The sequence below is a fragment of the Bufo gargarizans genome, chromosome 1, assembly GCF_014858855.1.
Source record: "Bufo gargarizans isolate SCDJY-AF-19 chromosome 1, ASM1485885v1, whole genome shotgun sequence".
Taxonomy (NCBI): Eukaryota; Metazoa; Chordata; class Amphibia; order Anura; family Bufonidae; genus Bufo; species Bufo gargarizans.
The window spans coordinates 177,300,263-177,318,191 of NC_058080.1; the positions used below are offsets into that span (position 1 = coordinate 177,300,263).

Genomic DNA, 17,929 nt, shown 5'->3' on the forward strand with positions numbered 1-17,929 from the left:
CACCAGAATTGGGTTGCAATTTTGCTGAAAAATTGTGTATCTTAGGCCCCCACCTCCTTTCAACCGAAGCTTCCAGCCTCACGCTAAACCCCAACCCGTCAACCAGCATGTTGGACAAAAGTGTAGAAACCTTCAATGTGCCAAGTTGTTCCAATGTACACCACTTCTTAAACCAATTTTGTGGCGTAGACGCAATCTGAGCCTTTGTGTTTTGCTGCATGTGCTGTAGGTTTAGAAAGATGTTTCACTCCAGTGTATAGGAGGGTTCAGATGCTTTCTCCAGGAAATGTTGTGAAGGTGGATCTTTCTGCCCATCTGGCATATGCTATATATTTTAAGAAATGATGACTCACACCAGGAGAGCTGAAAACTGTCACATTAGGACGTTTTTGGTGGAGATTCGTGTCGCACATCTCCATGAATCTATAATCCTTAAAATAACATTGTTTGCACATTAAGGAAAGCAGACCAGAGTGACGCGGTGATGTTTAACACGTAGTGGAGACCATTGCTGGTCTAATCATTATCCTGGTAGCACCAGCTCACCACTTACCTTACTTTATTACATTGAGGTGTACCTAACAATTTTCAGTCTTCTTTTTTAAGCCATTGTCCTCATTCAGCCACATCATCTAATATTTTTTTCACAGATCTGGTTTCGGCAGGTGACAGATTTTTATTGAGCCTATATAGTAGACGTTGAAATGTAGAACTGTACGCGATAGATTAGAGAATTGGGCCACTTGTAAAATCTGACCATTTAATTAAGATGTGGCTTCAGACAAACGATCCAAAAGCCAATGAACGGTTTATGTCTAAACTGGTTTTACAAGGCCCACAATTAGTGCAAAGTAACTGACTACCCCATAGGGTAAGTACATGTGTACTGTTTCAGATATCAGGCCTCCTACAGTGGCTTGATGTTACATGTAGTAAAGGTTTTTCCCCAATGCCTTCAAATGTAGAAACTGGAATCATAGCGATGGCGACACAGTATTTATCATGGAATCCATCCCAGGAACATTTTCCTAGAGGTACTTCTTTAAAGGGCGTCTCATGATTTAAAGTTATCGCCTATCCATTGATCGGTTGGTCATAAGAAAGGGGTCTTGTGCCCCCTCCCCAACAAATTTAGCAGTGGTCATTGTGCACTGCTGCTCCATTCCTTCTCCATGGGACTGCTGAAGATAGCAGACTACAGTCATCGGCTATATCTGGGGACAGCATACTCAACCACCAGTCCATACAAGGAGTACAGGATTAAGCATTACTCACCTTGTTAAATCCCCTGCAACTATAGCGCCAATTCTCTGCTGGTCCCGTCAGTCTCAGTTTACTTTCCTGCAGTATTAGCACATGACCACTGCAGCCAATCATTGGTCACATGTCATACATGCTGGTGTCACCACTGAGGACAGGGATTGACTGCAGTGGTCACATGTTGGTATGGCATGTCATCGCTGCAGGAAGCAAGGACGACCACAGGATCAGCGCTGTAGTGGTAAGTAATGCTTGTACTATAATTATTGCATCTCTTGGACATGTGCTGAAAGTACTGGTCTTGGACTGTACTGTGGTACCTTTACAGGATCAGATAGGATGGTTTACAACACTTTCTACCAAAGCAGACTAAACCCGGTGAACTGTATATGCCTTGCAGATGTCGGGTATATGAATAATCTCTTCCTGACACATGCAGGTAAGGGTGTGAACTTGAGTGGCCTGTTGACACCTGTTTAAGGTTAGACTACACTAACTTTCCTACAGTAGAGGAGGACCTCGCTGGTTGGTAAGTGTACACCACAAGGTTAATGATAAGAGGTTAGCTAGGCTTCAAAAAGCATGGCACGACCTCTGCATGCTTGGCATTCCTTCCTGTTCTGAGGCTTTTCAGCCTTCTCCAGACAGCATCCCTAGGGCAAGAATGAGCAGTACGTGCTAGCCGACCCATCCTTGCGGAGAGATGAAGAGGGATAAGTTGAGGATCATTTCATTAAGAGAGATAATGTTGTCAAGATGTATACATCCCATAGATGCGGGCTGCAGTGCAGACAAAGGTTAGGACAGCACAGCGCTCTTTGTATATTTCTAGCCTAATCCTCTTTGTCTAGATTGACGAGGACATTTTGTCAGCGTTGGACAGATATGTCATAGTACGCTGTGTTTAGTAGCCCAAAGCAGTCACCTCAGGTTTCACCAGTACAAAATGGATGGATGCTATGTGTCCGTCCTAATGATAGTGTAGTGCAGGGATGCTCAACCTGCGGCCCTCCAGCTGTTGCAAAACGACAACTCCCAGTATGCCCTAGTATGCTGTCCAGGCATGCTGGGAGTTGTCATTTTGCAACAGCTGGAGGGCCGCAGGTTGAGCATCACTGGTGTAGTGTATTTGTTTTACGGATATCCGCAACACATGGAAGAAAAGACAGATACATGTGTGCGATATTTGATGTAGTCTTTATGCTTCGGGGCTTGGGGAACTTCAGCTAGTCTTTCATTTGGTAGGAGCAGTCTTAATTCTAACCTACCTGAAAACACTGTTTAGAGTGCTAGAGCGAGAGTGCCAGAGGAGATTTCCATCTTCAGTGTGTACAGGTATTGCCTCCAGAAATTGACCCTAGCACCCCTATCAGGTTTACAAGGCTGCCGTAACAGACACATAAAGCCACGGAATAGGCCTTTTTAAGATGGTAATTCAATTAGTTAGGATCTGGTTTTGTGGGTCAGTGTGGTATATTCCTGAAGACTTTCTTCTAATCATGGTTGGATGGTCACTAATGAGAAGCAGGGTTATTCTCATGGGCCCTGGTGCAAGGGTTCAGTTTGACTCCCCCCCCCCCCCCTGCTATATTTTGCACATGCGCCAGTCACAATGTAACTTCATGCCTTCATGTGCCTCTTGAATATATGTGCCCTCAGTGTGGCATGGTTTTCTGTTGTATTAGGGACTGGATTAGTTCTGGTAGACCTGGTCACTTGCATGGTCTCTTGCCTGTGGCGTAAGCGCAGAGGCTCTGCTGCTTATACCGGAGCAGCATCTGTACATGCGCTGTTACACCAGTATCAGAGCCTGCTAGGCATGAGATTGTCCAGACAAGATGTCCAGCCCTGTCAATTAAGCAGCAGACGGCTTGTTGAGCAGTGAGGACAGCCCCTCGCAGCTGCAGAACTCCCTTTTGATGGAACAAATCAGTTCGCTCATCACTGGATACTAGGCTTGTTCAGCCCATCTGTTAGGCGTGGCACCCAGCTACTTACCACAATTACATGAAGTAGTAGAGGGTTGCATGTGTTAGGTGTCTGTCTTGTTCCCTCCATGTGTCATCTGTTTTCCACTTGCACTTCTAGCTTGAAAATGCACCTCCTGCCAGTGATGAGTGAAAGCACGGACAGAACGCAGATGCTGTCCGTGTTCTGTCAGCGGTTTTCATGGACCCATGGACTTCAATTTGCACAGACTAAAGTAGCGCATGTGTCCATGGGAGAAAAACAAGGATCTGTGAATGAACACATTCACGAAGAACATGGACCGCACTGACGTGTGAATAAGCCCTCAGCCGTCCTATCCTAAAAGAGCTGCCTGTAAGAATCTAGAAAAATCCTTCACCTCTTCCCAGTCTCAGCAATGCTTTTACAAAGCTCTAGAAGGCAGACGTCGGCCGCCGTGGGAATCCCTGATCACTGATGGAATAATTAAGCTGCAAATGCAATTATTTTGCTTAATGATTCTCTGGCCTTGCTCACCATAAGCAAGATCATATTCATTAGCACCTGAGGATATCTATTATCCGGCGCCCGTCACCCATCACTTGTACCTCCTACACATGGAGCAGAATGCTAGTGTGAGTAATGTTACTCTACAGGGGTCTAGAGGCCACACGTGGGGGGACCAGAATACCCATGCCAAATTGAGGTGCTAGTTGTAACCCAGTCCTGTGGTACGTGTCACTGTACCAGAGAGACAAAAAAAACTTTACACTTGTGGTCTAGGCACAACCCCCCCCCCCCCCTCCAAGTGACTACCTGGGGTAAAGACGTCCTGCGGCAAGACTTCTCAACGACAGTCCCACAAATGTGCAGAACCCTGCAGACTAAAACCAGAAGACATTTATTAACTCTTTACTTGTTTTAATCTTTTTTTTTTTTTTTTTTACTGTAACTTTAAAGTGCCACTATAACCAGGGATAGCCAACCTGAGGCTCTCCATCTGTTGCAAAACTACAACTCCCAGCATGCCCGGGCTACCTACAGCAGGGAATAGTGGGAGTTGTAGTTTTACAACAGCTGGACAGCCGCAGGTTGACCATGCCTGCGCTATACCTTCAGTAAACTTTTGATGTCATAGAGCAGAGATCAGCAACCTCCGGCTGTTCCGAAACTACAACTCCCAGAATGCTTAATTCACTTCTGCTGAAGAACAGCCAAGCATCTTTGCATGCTGGGAGTTGTAGTTTCACAGCAGCTGGTGTGCCTAAGGATCCCTGTCATAGAGAAATATCAGAAGTTTAGAATGGTGAGGGGTCTAGGTGCTGAGACCCCCATGATCTCTATAACACTTGCTTAGGGCATTCTCTCTCCTCACTGCAGGAGACAAGCCCATAGACTGTCTAAGGAGTCCATCGCACTTCCTGGACGCCCTAGGCGAGTGCTTCTCTTTCCTTTTTCTAGAGCTCATGGGGGTCTCAGCACTCAGACCTCCCACCAGTCTAAACTTTTAATATTTCTCTGACATCAAAGGTTTACTCAAGGTACAGTGCCACTTTAAGATTAGGTTCACGCAGTTTTTTGTAGGAAGATTTGAGGCAGATTTTCCTGCAGGATCTTCAGCCAACTCCTTCTTTATATTTCCCATTCCTTAAGAATCCACTTCTGGCGTTTGCTGAAAAACGTACAGGCAAATCTGCATCAAAACCTCTTAAAAAACAAAAAAAAAAACTAAGCTCAGTGTGAACCTACTGTAAAGGGTTTTTCGGCACAAACTCACAGGCTGGGGAATGTGTGTGAATAGTGGGGGTCCTACTGATAATACTGGAGTCCGGTGATGCGGTGGTCCCATATGTCCCCTGCCACTCTGGGACTCCCAAGATAGTGGGGTACAGCGCTCGGCCGCACCTTTAGAAGTGGAGGAATCTCATGAACATGCTAAATACTGCTCCCCTTATCCTGGTTTTTTTCCCCCATAGAAAAGCCCCTGTAAAGGGTATGCTCCCATGTTTGATAGCCCTGGTACTTCTGAGGAGGGTGCGCAGTCTGCCCCAGGATTAGCCCCCGCCTCATGAACATGTCATTTATTTGCCACAGATCCACATTCTGTGGCTTTGGAGGCAGATTATCATTGAATGAGCGCCAAATCTAACCGATGTGAACATAGCCCAAATCCTACTGCAGGAAAAATAAGTGATGACATGGCACCCATACCCCACCAGTGCACTACTTGTATACAGTCTTCAGGCCAGGGATGGTATTGTATCACCATGGGTGTGCACAGTGCCATACCCCATAGACACACAGGTAGGGCTAGAAGCTGCACTGTCTTCCCTGTGTGAACATGGTCTCCCTCAGGTGTCTGCCGCCTGTCAGCCCCGTGTGTGCGCACAGGGGAGGGCAGGTGCAGCGGCCGCGTCCCTCCCTCCGCTCTGTGCTGACAGGCTCCGTGATTCTCCACATAATTGATGTGTGGGCTGTGTGGCGCTAGAGCCCGGACTGCACCATTGCGGCTCATTAACGGGGGGAGGAGGAATCCTAGCTTTTCTGAGCGGCGCATGTAGAAATCAGTGCAGCACTTCCACCCGCCCCCCCTCCCCCGTGGTTCGACCCTCCCATGTCGACTCTGTGGAGTTGCTGTCAGCGCGGGGAGAGTGGCTGTGTGTGCGCTGGGAAGCGCTGCTGCCGTGTGGAGCTCCGCCGCCGCCTCCTCTCCTGACGTGTCCGAGCATGTCCACAGCCGCCTGGGCGCTCTCACACTCACCTGGATACGGGCTCTGCTCTCCCCCAAGCGTCCGGCCGCTCAGGAGCCGCTGAGCAGGGATCTGTCGCCGCCACGCAGCGCTCCACCGGCCGGCATCATGGGCTTCTACGGCACTTTAAAAATGATCTTTTACAAAGTAAGTACGGAGCCGTGTCGCCCTGCCCGGGGGATGTGAGGAGGTGGTAGGGATTAGCCAGCCTCTGCAGATGGCACATACACTGGCATAGGAGCTCGTCTGGTCACCTTCAGCCCTCTAGTGCTTCTGCCTGCCGGGATCGCTAACCATGCCCTCTGCGGCGTTACAGTATTGTAAACTTCCAGGATGGGAGCGGTTCTCCAGCTATCTGCCCACCAGTCTGGTAAGATTCCTGCCAAGGTTACCCCCGATCCCTCTCCTGTTTCCCCCCCTTCCTCTGTGCTGGTGGTGAGCCTGGGCACTCTGTGTGGGCAGCGCCTCTCCTTGGCTCCCACTCTGGCTGATGCCATCCCTATGATCTAGGACTTGGGAAGTTTCAGCCCAGACAAGGTTATCCGGCAGCAGAGCATGGTGCTGAATATTAATCCTGTCCTGTAGTAGCTGTGGCGTCATAACTTCACAGGACAGGACTCTCCATGCGCCCCCACTGTATGGCATTTGTCTAGCCTTATCGCAGTGCCCACGCCACCGTGGCTGCACCATGGATGCCGCCTGCCCAGGTGGATCATGTATGGTGTTTGCTTGCCCTCCTCCTGAAACATCTCAGCCATGTTTTTGTGGTCATGTTTGATGGTAGGTCCCTTGGAGTTGCTCCCAACAAATCCAGATTGTAATGACTTGCATTGTTAATGACATGGGAGACTTGCTCTGGAGCTGGATCTGTCCCTCTTGGCTAGGCGAGCCTGAAGGAACCAGCTCATTCCTAAATTGAAATGAAAGCCGCGGCTTCCTCTTTTCATCTGCCTTAGAAGAGCCACATGTTGGCAGAGCATGGTTAAACATGAGTCCTCACAGCAGTCTCATTATGGCAGGTCACATTCATGGAAATGGCGGGCAGCCCGGCATTGTGTTTTTTCTTGTCCGCTTATTTGATATGTAAATTGTAAATCACTTGGAAGTCATTAGCTTTCCTTCCCTGTACCGTGTGGGCTTCCTGGGGTTGAGGAGCACGTACAATGAATTGCTAGAGCTCCTAGACCATTGTCATGGGGAGAAAAAGCAACAGGTCCTCTGATCGGGGATGGTGTTACAGCAATGGTCGGTAGAGGGACTTGTGTAGCCGCTTCTAATAAAATGATCCTAGAGATGCCTCCTTAGCAGAGTGATGAGATTTTGGTGAATAGGATTTATTTATTTATTTTTTCCTTCCGTTTCTTCATCTTCTGTCATATTACTCATATACAATGAATATCTTCTGCTGACATCCAGAGATGCTTAGAAATCCACCAGGATGAATTTGCATTTTGTTTTCCATTTTCCTCGTTTGACACCTCATTTGTTACACAAGACTTTGATATGTTGTTTCCATCGTTTTATGCCCTTTTTTTTGTTTTTCTTTCTTTTTTCAGATGAAGAGAAAGTTGGACCATGGATCCGAGGTCCGTTCTTTCTCTTTGGGAAAGAAACCCTGCAAAGGCTCCGAGTACACAAGGTAATTAACTTCAATAATGGGCGCTTTGGTCATGACTGGAGTGTACATCCTGTCTCGCCAGCTGCTAAGCTGCTTCTTTAATTTGGACACACAGCTTTGCTTTCATTACTGTTCCAGAGGGTCGTCTCTAGCCGTGAATAACAGCGGATTAATTGGTGGCTCTGTCGAAAATCCACGTTTGGGAGATTGAAGCAAAGCCATGGAAGGGGGAATCACAAAATACAGCTTTTTGTTCCCCAGCGCTTTCTCTTATTTCATGTGAATTTGAGAAACTGAAGAAATAATTTTATTTATTTATCACCTTTCTATCCTGTAGTTTGGCTTTTATGTCAGCGTTTTACCTTTAGCAATCAGCCAAACTGCTTTCATCTGAAAGTTCAAATAAAAATGCTGCAGAAGATGTTCTTTGCCAACTCTTGGTGGTCACAGTACTATAGAAAATAAAAATGTTAGTAAGCTTAAAGCCCTTCTACATGGACCGTTCTTTGAATCTATTAAATATTCCCAGCAATTGCATGATTACCAGCAGAAGTGACTGCTGCCTTTAGATGCCCAATCACTTCCACTGTATGGGGGCAGGCGATCAGTATAGAGAGCAACCGTCCCCCAAAAAATTCCTTGCTCCTATGCAGAAGACAGTTGTTTAGACCGCACGTTCTGTTGCACAGGAACAATGTTTTTGGTGCCAGCAGAACCCCACAATCGCCCAATGAACACTTTTACCCGAGCATATTGTTGGGAATGAGCTCCTCCCTGATGAGCTGCCAGATCATCAGTCCGTGTAAAAGGACCCCGAGACGCATTACTCTGTGAAGACCACGTTGGTTGCAGATGTTTTTTCAGTTTGTGTTGGGCTGAAAATTAATTGCCTTCAAATGGCTACAGGTTGACATCTTAGGGTCTTTATTGAAGTGAGGTCCCTCTCAGTGTCTTAATGCTCCCAGGATTCTCCAGAATGTCCCCCGCATTTTCTACATTGAGGTTCCAGATTCTGTTCTGAGTCCACCTATATTTCAATAATAAACTTCAGGCTCTGTTGAAGGTTCTTCTATGGCTTATCAGTAAGGCTTTGTTCACATCACCGTTCAGCCTTTCCGTTCTCAGGCAGGAAAACGGAAAGGACAGAATCGGCACATAACTGAGCTGAACGGAGCCCACGGGCCCCGTAGACTATAAATGGGGTCTGTTAGGTTTCCGCTCAGAAGATGATTTTGGAGCGGTGACAAAAGTCGTGCATGCAGGACTTTTGTCTCCGCTTCAAAAATCTTCTTCTGAGCGGAAACCTAATGGACCCAATTATATTCTGAGGCCCGTAGGCTCCGTTTAGCTCAGTTATGTGCCGAATCCGTCCTTTCAGTTTTCCTGCCCTAAACGGGGCAGAAGAACTGAAAGTCTGAACGGTGATGTATACAAAGCCTAAATTTAAAATTTCTTGAGTATTTCCATGCCTAGAAAGTCAACCCAAGGTTTTACCACTTTCTATTGAGATGTGCCTCATAACCAGGCATCAGCTTCTGAGCATGCTTGTCCTTTCAATAGTTACTGTTAGGGCTTCTCACATTTCCTAAGAATGTGCCTGAAGTTACTTTGCAGCTTTCCCAATGCCATTTCAGTAATCCTAATGCCGTTGGCCCTAAGGGTCTAGTGAGGCTTTCTCAATGTCCTCTTAGTAGACCTCAGTTTCAGTTAGGACTTCCCATATGTGTGAATACTAAGCCTGAGGTACCAGTAGCTTCTTCATGTCTTATCTGTGGACTTGAAGGTATATATTAAAGAACCTGAGGCAGCAGCCAGCACTGTAATACGGAGAACAGCTATTCTTTGATGCATTTTGCCTTGCTGGCTTCCTACTGTCACATTGGCACTTCACACAGTGGTCCTCTATAGTCACGGTTAATCACTTCAGTGAAATTTGCATGACCTCACAGTCCCCCACGGTGGCAAGTTCTAACAGTCACATACATGGTTGATTTAACCATCAGGACGCCAGTGGAGTTGTACAAGCGGCAGTGTATACACACACACAGACTGAACCAGCGCTCTCGCTCTTCTCTTCCAGCTTGGCTCCTATGTCTTCCCATGACTTGATTTCCATTTAGCTGTTCCCTATTTGTTTTCCGAATGAAATCCCACATCATATTCTGAGTGCTGCTTTATTTATGGGCTTACAAGAATGTGACCACTTGATACCCCCAGAGGAGCAATCATTTTAGCATAATTCATTAAGGCTTTCACACTGCGATTAAAACCAGAAGCCTTTCATATGAATCTTAGGAGACCCCAGAGGATTCCTCTGCTCTGAAAGGTGGCTCAACACAAAGCTATTATTGTCAGAAAAGCTCTCCGTCTGAAGATGTCAGAAGGGAATCCCTCCACTAGTGTTAATCACTGCAAAGTGGAAGGACCACGGGGACGTCATTAGGCTCCAAAGCATGCAAGGAGTCACTGAAAGATCCGCCATCTTTGAACTGATATTTGAAAACTTGCCATATGCAAATAGTATCTACGCCAGTCATCTCTCTATGAAATCAATGACCCAGTGGCTTGCCTAGTCATTAACTGAATTAGCTGTGCCATTAACCCCTTTAGAGTCTGCAGCGGGTCTGACGGTAATCTGTGACTCTGAAGTGGAGAGTGTTAAATTAGAGAGCATGCCCAGTGGGAATGTTGTCTATAAATGTACGTGCCTGAGAAATTGATTACATGCCTGACTAGCGTGACATCCTCGTAGTGCCACCGACTGAGTGACAACCTGAACGGCCTCTATCAAGGCAGTAAATGTGTATACATGAATTTCAGGAATACATTTGTGTTTTTTGAGTGGAGAGGAGAATAAAGGGGATCTCCACTGTCACACACCTTATTTGCTGCCTATAGGGAAATGCCAAGAATAATGTAAAAAATAAAAATCCTACATAATCTAGTACATGACAACCCGCCCTGTACCACACATGAATCCAGAGATCTCTCCAGTCATTGCTCTGATAAATGTATTTCAAGCTGGCAGCTTAGAGGGCATGTCCTTTCTCAGAGGATGGGTCCTGTCCGCAGTTGAATGATGGAACTGAGCATGTGCTTCTGTCTGAGCAGGGCAGAAACATTTGAAAAAGAGCCAACAGCAGGTGGCGCTATACAGAGAGCTTTCATTAAATAACTCATTAGCTATAATAAAAAAAAATATTACATGCAATTACTTTTTATTTCTTATGCACATATATAGCGCTACTATATTCCGTAGTGCTTTTACAGACATTAGCATCAAGCTGTCCCCAATGGGGCTCACAATCTAAGATCACTATCAGTATGTCTTTGGATATTCTGTAGCATCTTGTTACCGCATCTGTTCTATTGTGTTTATTAAAGGGCTTGTCCAGGATTAGATTAACATGACTGCTTTCTTCAAAAAACAGCACCACCCCTGTCCACAGGTTGTGTTTGGGCTTGCAGTTCCTGACCCGCTAACCCCAGTGGATTTGAACTGCCAATGCCAAACACAACCCATGGAGAGAGTGTTTTTAAAAGAAAGCGGACATGTTTTTCTAATCCTGGACAACCCTTTTAAGAAAAGAGCTTTACTCTGGTTCTCACAACTTATTTTGTCTATAGTACAACAGGTCTTGTGCCATGTTCAGCCACACCTACAACATTTGGTGACCTACGGGCAGCAAATGGGCAAGGTCAGCAACGACGTCGAATCACATCAGTGCAGCCACCCTCAGGCCTTCAAGAATGGCTGAAGATGTTCCAGGTAGGCTTTATCCCTTCCTATTTGTTTCTCTCTTTTTATGAGATTGGGCCATCGTGTATCGCCTATCTGCAAGATAAATGTTTGAACAATGTGGATCTGAGTGCTGGGACAACCACTGATCACGAGAGCAGCCCCCCCCCCCCACACAATTCTTGTATGTGAATGGGAGCTGTAGTGAGTATCGCCAATCTATTCACTTCTATGGGACCATCGGCAGTCCCACAAACAGAATATTTCTAATACATTCATACAAGATGTTTTGGTTAGCTGAAACTATAAAAAAAATAATTTCTCAAATGTTTAACCCCTTACATATTGAGTTTTCCACAGTGATTACTCTTAGTTGCATTTCTTGTATGCATAAAATCGGATCTCGTGTTGGTCTAGTTCGTCACAGCCGTGGTAGATACGTTATTTTTATGCCTGAAAGATTGCAATACAGTACACACAATCCTTGGTTCTGTAGAATTCCTCATTTCAGAATAAACTTTTTGCCTTTGTGTGTGGAGGCTGTCAGGGGTTAAATGGCCTCATTGTTCTTGCTGCAGGTTCCCTTCGTTTTCTGCCTCATTAATTTCTGTGTCCAGATTTTGAGGCGGCCAGGCAGTACTCCTTTTGTCAACTGAATGAGAGCAAACATCCCTGTACTTTTCACAGAGTGTACATTCAGAAGGTCACAGCAAAATTGCTTTCTACAGGGATAATGTGTGTCATGGCTGAGAAGCCGGGGCGGATCTGTGATAGAAGCGTGCTCACTTGTTAGCTTGCTGTAGGAATACAGAAAGTAAAGTACAGCTTATGTCAAGATGAGTAGCTTGAAATGTGTGATCACTGTGGCCCGGAGACCTTGCACCTTGGGTCTAATAATGGGAACGAGGACTACAAAACATTTGGTGTCCAAGACCACCAAATGGAGGATTGTCTCAACCTGTCTTAGGACATCAGCGCTGAACATCTAGAGCTTGAAGGCAAAAGCTTGACTAAGTGAACCACGTCATCCGGGAGGTTTCCACTCACGGTTTAAGGCTGTTTTCTTTTATCTGTGATAATTGTTTCGCTCCTGGGAAAATAAGAACCTTTCATGATTGGGGAAGCTATGATGGAGATGAATGGTTTAGTAGTTTATCGAGCCCCAGCATGTTATCTGAAAGGAGGATGTGCAGGTAATTACCCAAGGCATCTGGGCTACGTGCCAGGTGTTCCTCCACTCTGTCCTGGAGGAAGTCTGACGTCTGTCGCCCAGCACCCTTCACCAAAATACTACTGTTTTTACTTGCATGATTTGTTCTTAGCAGTTACTCTGCATGAAAAGGCCTTGCTTATCTTCCTCCTCCACTCCCGCACCCTCAAGCTGTAATTGCTGGTTCCCATTCATTTAGGTCATTTGGTGGAGCTCTGGTATGCAAATTTACATTACAGCAGATAATCAACCACTACATTGGAGGATTACAGGGGCATTCATGCTCCAAACTGGGACACTGTTCCCATGAAAAATACAGTAACCAAAAACAGTTCTATTGTTCAGCTGATTACGGAGTACAAAATATCTGCAAGCTGTCACAGCCCAGCGCAAGCAGGGGAGGTGGAATGGTATAACATCTTCTGACAACCACTACAAATACCAGCGGGATACAAGGCTTCTGTATGAATTAAACGTGTTAGAACTAGGTCTTCATAGCTTCTGGCGTGGGAACGCTTGGAGCAGATGACTGTTGACAAAGCGATGACAAATATGTACAGAGTCCGTGCGATGGACTATGCTTTATGCAGTACTAATCGGTGTATGTCTGGGTAAACTAATCTGCACACAGTTTTGTTTTGTTTTTTGCATAATGTGGTGATCCTTTTTTTTTTTGTATTTTGATACAGAGTGCCGAAGTCCACACCACTGTATGTACAGGATAATTTCTGTAAACCTCATTTATCAGCTATCCACAGGATAGGTGATGAGTGCATGATTGTTTGCGATCTGACCTCTGGGATCCCCACTGATCATTAGAATGAGGGTCTCCAAATGGAGGTGTTAGTGTCCGTGGCCAAGATAGCAGAATCCCATAGGAAGTGAAAGGAGTGGTAGTCACACATTAGCACTACCAGGTCCATTCACACAGGAGCGTCTTAGATCCGTTGGAGTCCCTATGATCTATTCTTTGTAGGTTTTAATAACCTACACAGGATGGTATTCAATATTGACTAGTCGGTGACTGCAGACTGACTTTTTTATATTCATGGAGGTCTCCAGGCTGTATATCCACCTAATCAGGGAGATTCAGGAACACATCCAGTTTGGATCTGAGCACAGCGGAGGGCGCAGCATTGGTAGCTCGATGGGCAGGGGAGTACTATTTTTAGTACTGGGAATTTGTAAAAAAATAAAATAAATCTGAGAACACTGTAATAGTGGCCTTTCTTGTTTGTGGAGTACTGTTCCTATCTAAGTAGTTAAAATTCATAATTTAAAAAAAATTATTCAGTTTCTGGAGAATTATCATGGTCCTTACAGTCCCACTGAAGTCAATGCGTTTGTTTCTTACACTCTTAGGCCTCATGCACACGAACGAGTCCGCTTTGTGGTCCACAAATAGCACTGATAACACTGATACCGGCTGTGTTCGTTCCACTTCTCACAGAACAGAATGTCCGGCCCACAATAGAGTAGTCCTATCCTTTTCCGTTTCACGGACAAGAATAGGACATGTTCTATTTTTTGGGGCGGAGCCACGGGATGGATGTGCCAATGCAGACAGCACACGAAGTGCTGACCACCTCTGTAGCGACCCCATTGAAGTGAATGGGTCTGCATTCGACCCACAAAAAAAAGGTGGCATGGTCGTAGCGAATGATACCTTAGCTGGCAACTCTGCCTAATACACTGATGTGAGAGCCTGGAATATATATTACTGTGTAACCCGTTTCACATTGAGCACAGATTCTCTAAGTTGTAAAGGTACTTTTGTTGGCTGGCTGTCGTCAAGCATTTCTACACAGATTGGACTCTGTAGAAAGTGGAATAGTTCATGAAAATACAGTGCATCTAGAAAGTTGTCAGACCCTTACACACAGAATTTTAGAAATGTTTGCGAATTAAGAAAAAATGTTTTTTTTTTTTTTTGCATAACTAAATAAGTATACAGCCTCTTTACTATGACACTTGAAATTTAGCTCTGCGGCCTCCCATTTCTCTTGATCATCTTTGAGATGTTTTTCTACCTTGGTTGGAGTCTACCTGTAGTAATTTCAGTTGATTGGACGTGATGAGGAAAGACTCTCCTCTGTCTATATAAGGTCTCACAGATGACAGTGCATTTCAGAGGAGGAAAGAACTGCCTGTAGAGCTCAGACATGATTGTGTGTGGAGGCACAGATCTTGAAGGCCACAAGAATATTCTACTGCACTGCAAGTTCCCAAGTACAGTGGTCTCCATAATTGTTAAATGTTAGATGTTTGGAATAACTAGGACTTATTCCTAGAACTGAATTCTCCAACAAACTAATCAGGGAGAAGGGCCTTGGTAAGAGAGGTGACCAAGAACCCAATGGTCACTCTTGCTGAGTTCCAAAGAACCTGTGTGCAGAGGGTAGAAACTTCAAGAACACCAATCAGGGCTTTATGCCAAAGTGGCCAGAAAGAAGCCTAATGTCCGTAAAAGAACAATGAAAGCTTGCAATAAAGCACCAAAAGGACTCTGACTGTGAGAAAGAAACTTCTCTGGTCTGATGAAACCAAAATTGAACTTTTTGGCCTCAGTTCTAAGCGTTATGTTTTGAGGAATCCAGACGTTGCCCAACACCATTCCTACAGTGAAGTATGGTGGTGACCGCATACTGTGGGGTGTTATTCAGTGGCTGGGACAGGGAGACTGGTCAGAGTTGACACAAAGGTAAATGGAGCAAAGTACAGAGATATTCTTAATTTAAAGGGAACTGGTCACTGGGATTTTGTGTATAGAGCTGAGGACCTGGGTTTCTAGATGGCCGCTAGCACATCCACAATACTCAGTCCCCACAGCTCTGTGTGCTGTTATTGTGTAAAAATAAACCGATTTGATACATATGCAAATTAACCTAAGATGAGTCCTGTACGTGACTCATTTCAGGTTAATTTGCATATGTATCAAATCAGGGTTTTTTACACCATAAAAGCACACCGAGCTGTGGGGACTGGGTATTGTGGATGTGCTGGCGGCCATCTAGCAACCCATGTCCTCAGCTCTATACACAAAATCCTGGTGACAGGTTCCCTTTAAAATCTGATCCAGAGTGCTCTGAATCTCTGTAGACTGTGCTGAGATTTATCTTCCAACAAGACAGTGACCCTTAGCACACAGCCAAGACAACACAGGAGTGGCTTAGGGACATTTCTGTGAATGTCCTTGAGTGGCCCAGCCAGAACCCTGACTTGAACCCAGTCGAACATCTCTGTAAAAACCTGAAAATGGCTTTCCACAAACAATCCCCAAATCCAGGAGGTAAGCAAACCAGGTAGCATCATACCCAAGAAGACTGGAGGCTGTAATTATTCCCAAAGGTGCTTGAACTAAGGCCTATTGCACATGACCGTATGGGTTTTTCTGTATTTTGCGGTCCGCAAATAATACGGATGACGTCTGTGTGCATTCCGTTTTTTGCTGAACAGCTGGCCCCTGAAAGAACAGTACTATCCTTGTCCGTTATTTGGACAATCATAGAACATGTCCTATCTTTGAACGGAAACAAGGCATATGGAGTGTGTGTGTGTGTGTGTGTGTGTGTGTGTGTGTATATATATATATATATCTATATCTATATCTCTCAAAAAGGGGGCCCCAGCAGCACAAGACCAAACATACGGGTGCAAATCCTCTCGGCTATAGATGAGTATAGTATCCAAATAATGAGGCAGCACTCCAAATAAAATGAAAAAGGTGGATCCTTTATTCCCCTCTGTGCAACGTTTCAACCGTCTCAATGCGGTATTATTTTATTTTTTTGGCAGACCCATTGAAATTAATAGTGCCGTATTCGGACCTTAAATGGGGGGGGGGGGGGATTTGTGTGCAAGAGACCCAGGTCCCTGAGTAAAGGGACTGAATACTTATATCTATGCAAGATTTTAGTTTTTCCTTTTCAATAAATTGGCAAAAGATTTTGAACATTCTGTTTTTCACTATGGGGTATTGACTGCAGAATGGTAGGGAGACATTATTATTTTTTCTTTCTTTTTTTTTTTCACTCACATGTGAAATGGTCTGAAGACTTTCTCAACGCGATGTACCATGCAGCGGTTTGTTTACAACACTTTTCTAATTTTGGGAAAGAAGTTAAGTAGTGATATCACCGAGCATATTTGGTTTGGTTCCAGCCTAAGGCAGACCTGCACCTAAACCAACTCACCTTCTCTCATTCTCCTGTTTCTGTTCTCTGTATTTGCATAACAAATTGAAAGCCTTTGATTCAAGCTCTGTGAAAATAAAACCCATTCAGCAGATGCGGAACGTTACCAGATATTAATCTTTATGTCCATTAGCTGACCAGAGTCCACAGTTACACTATGTTCTGCTCCTGATTAGTAATGTGTGGCCAGATATTTTGTCTTTGATCAACTCACTGTTCAGTTTCCTGCTTGTATTAGGCTCTGTTCACATTACATTGGGCACTACATTCTGTGTGCAATAAATGGTTTTGCCAAATGTATGCTGTGGAGCTGAGTATTCTAATAAAGAGATTGCCCAGGATTTGAAAAAGTGAACCTAACTGCAAGAAATAACATAGAAATCAACAATTGCGCTACCTGTCAAATCCCCTGCCACTCCACTACCAGTGCTATAGTGGTCCCGTTGGTCTTTGTTTTCCAGCGGTGAAGTGCTCTGTATCCACTCCACTGCTGCAGCATGTTACTGGCCTCAGAAGTGATGTGCCATATTTTCTAGCATTACCACTTACATAGCCTTAATGATTGGCTGCAGCTGTCATGTGGGTATATGGCACCTCATCAAGGTAGGAACATGAGCATTGACTGATGGGGATCGTTAAAGCATCAGCGCTGGGGGCATTTAACAGGTAAGTATATATATATATTTTTTTTTTTTATAGCCCTATTTAGTTTCTGTACAAGATTTACCCAAAGAGAAAAATGTTGGTGAATGCATCTCTTGCTACAGAAGGTCAGGTTATATTTGTCCTTAAACAGGTGCCATGTAAGGAACAATGCATGCACTACAGCTAGGTTTACATGACGACATGTGTTGCGCGACACAGTGCACAACTACACTGCAACATTTGCGCAACAATTTTTTTAATGGTAGTCTATGGTGTCGCTCTGCGACTGCAACGCGACAGTCGCAGAAAAATCCATCTTGAATGGGTTTTTTTCCAACTGTCATGTCGCTGTGCGACACCATAGACTATTATAAAAAATTGTCATGCGACAAATGTCGTTGTGTAGACCTAGCCTTACCCTACAGACCCCATAGTTAGCAGTAGTGATGTGGTTCACAGTGTAGATGGAATAGAATGGTGTATGGCCATAGGCCACCTGTCTGTGTCTGATTCTGAATATTATGAAAGTCTTTATTATAATAATTTATTTTTTATAGACTGTATATT

General features: G+C 44.9%; 1 protein-coding gene across 6 annotated transcripts in view; it reads left to right on the forward strand.

Annotated features, from left to right (window-relative positions):
* FBXW7 (F-box and WD repeat domain containing 7) overlaps window positions 1–17,929 on the forward strand; it is a 178,138-nt gene that overhangs the window by 137,535 nt on the left and 22,674 nt on the right. For 4 of the 6 annotated variants that reach the window (XM_044300349.1, XM_044300348.1, XM_044300347.1 and 1 more), the window contains 2 exons: window positions 7,514–7,596; window positions 11,203–11,344. In XM_044300349.1, coding sequence (XP_044156284.1) covers window positions 7,514–7,596; window positions 11,203–11,344 — 225 coding nt within the window. Of the gene's footprint in view, window positions 1–5,767; window positions 6,105–6,134; window positions 6,328–7,513; window positions 7,597–11,202; window positions 11,345–17,929 lie in introns of those variants that run through there. The other 2 variants (XM_044300352.1, XM_044300351.1) reach the window with 2 other exon arrangements.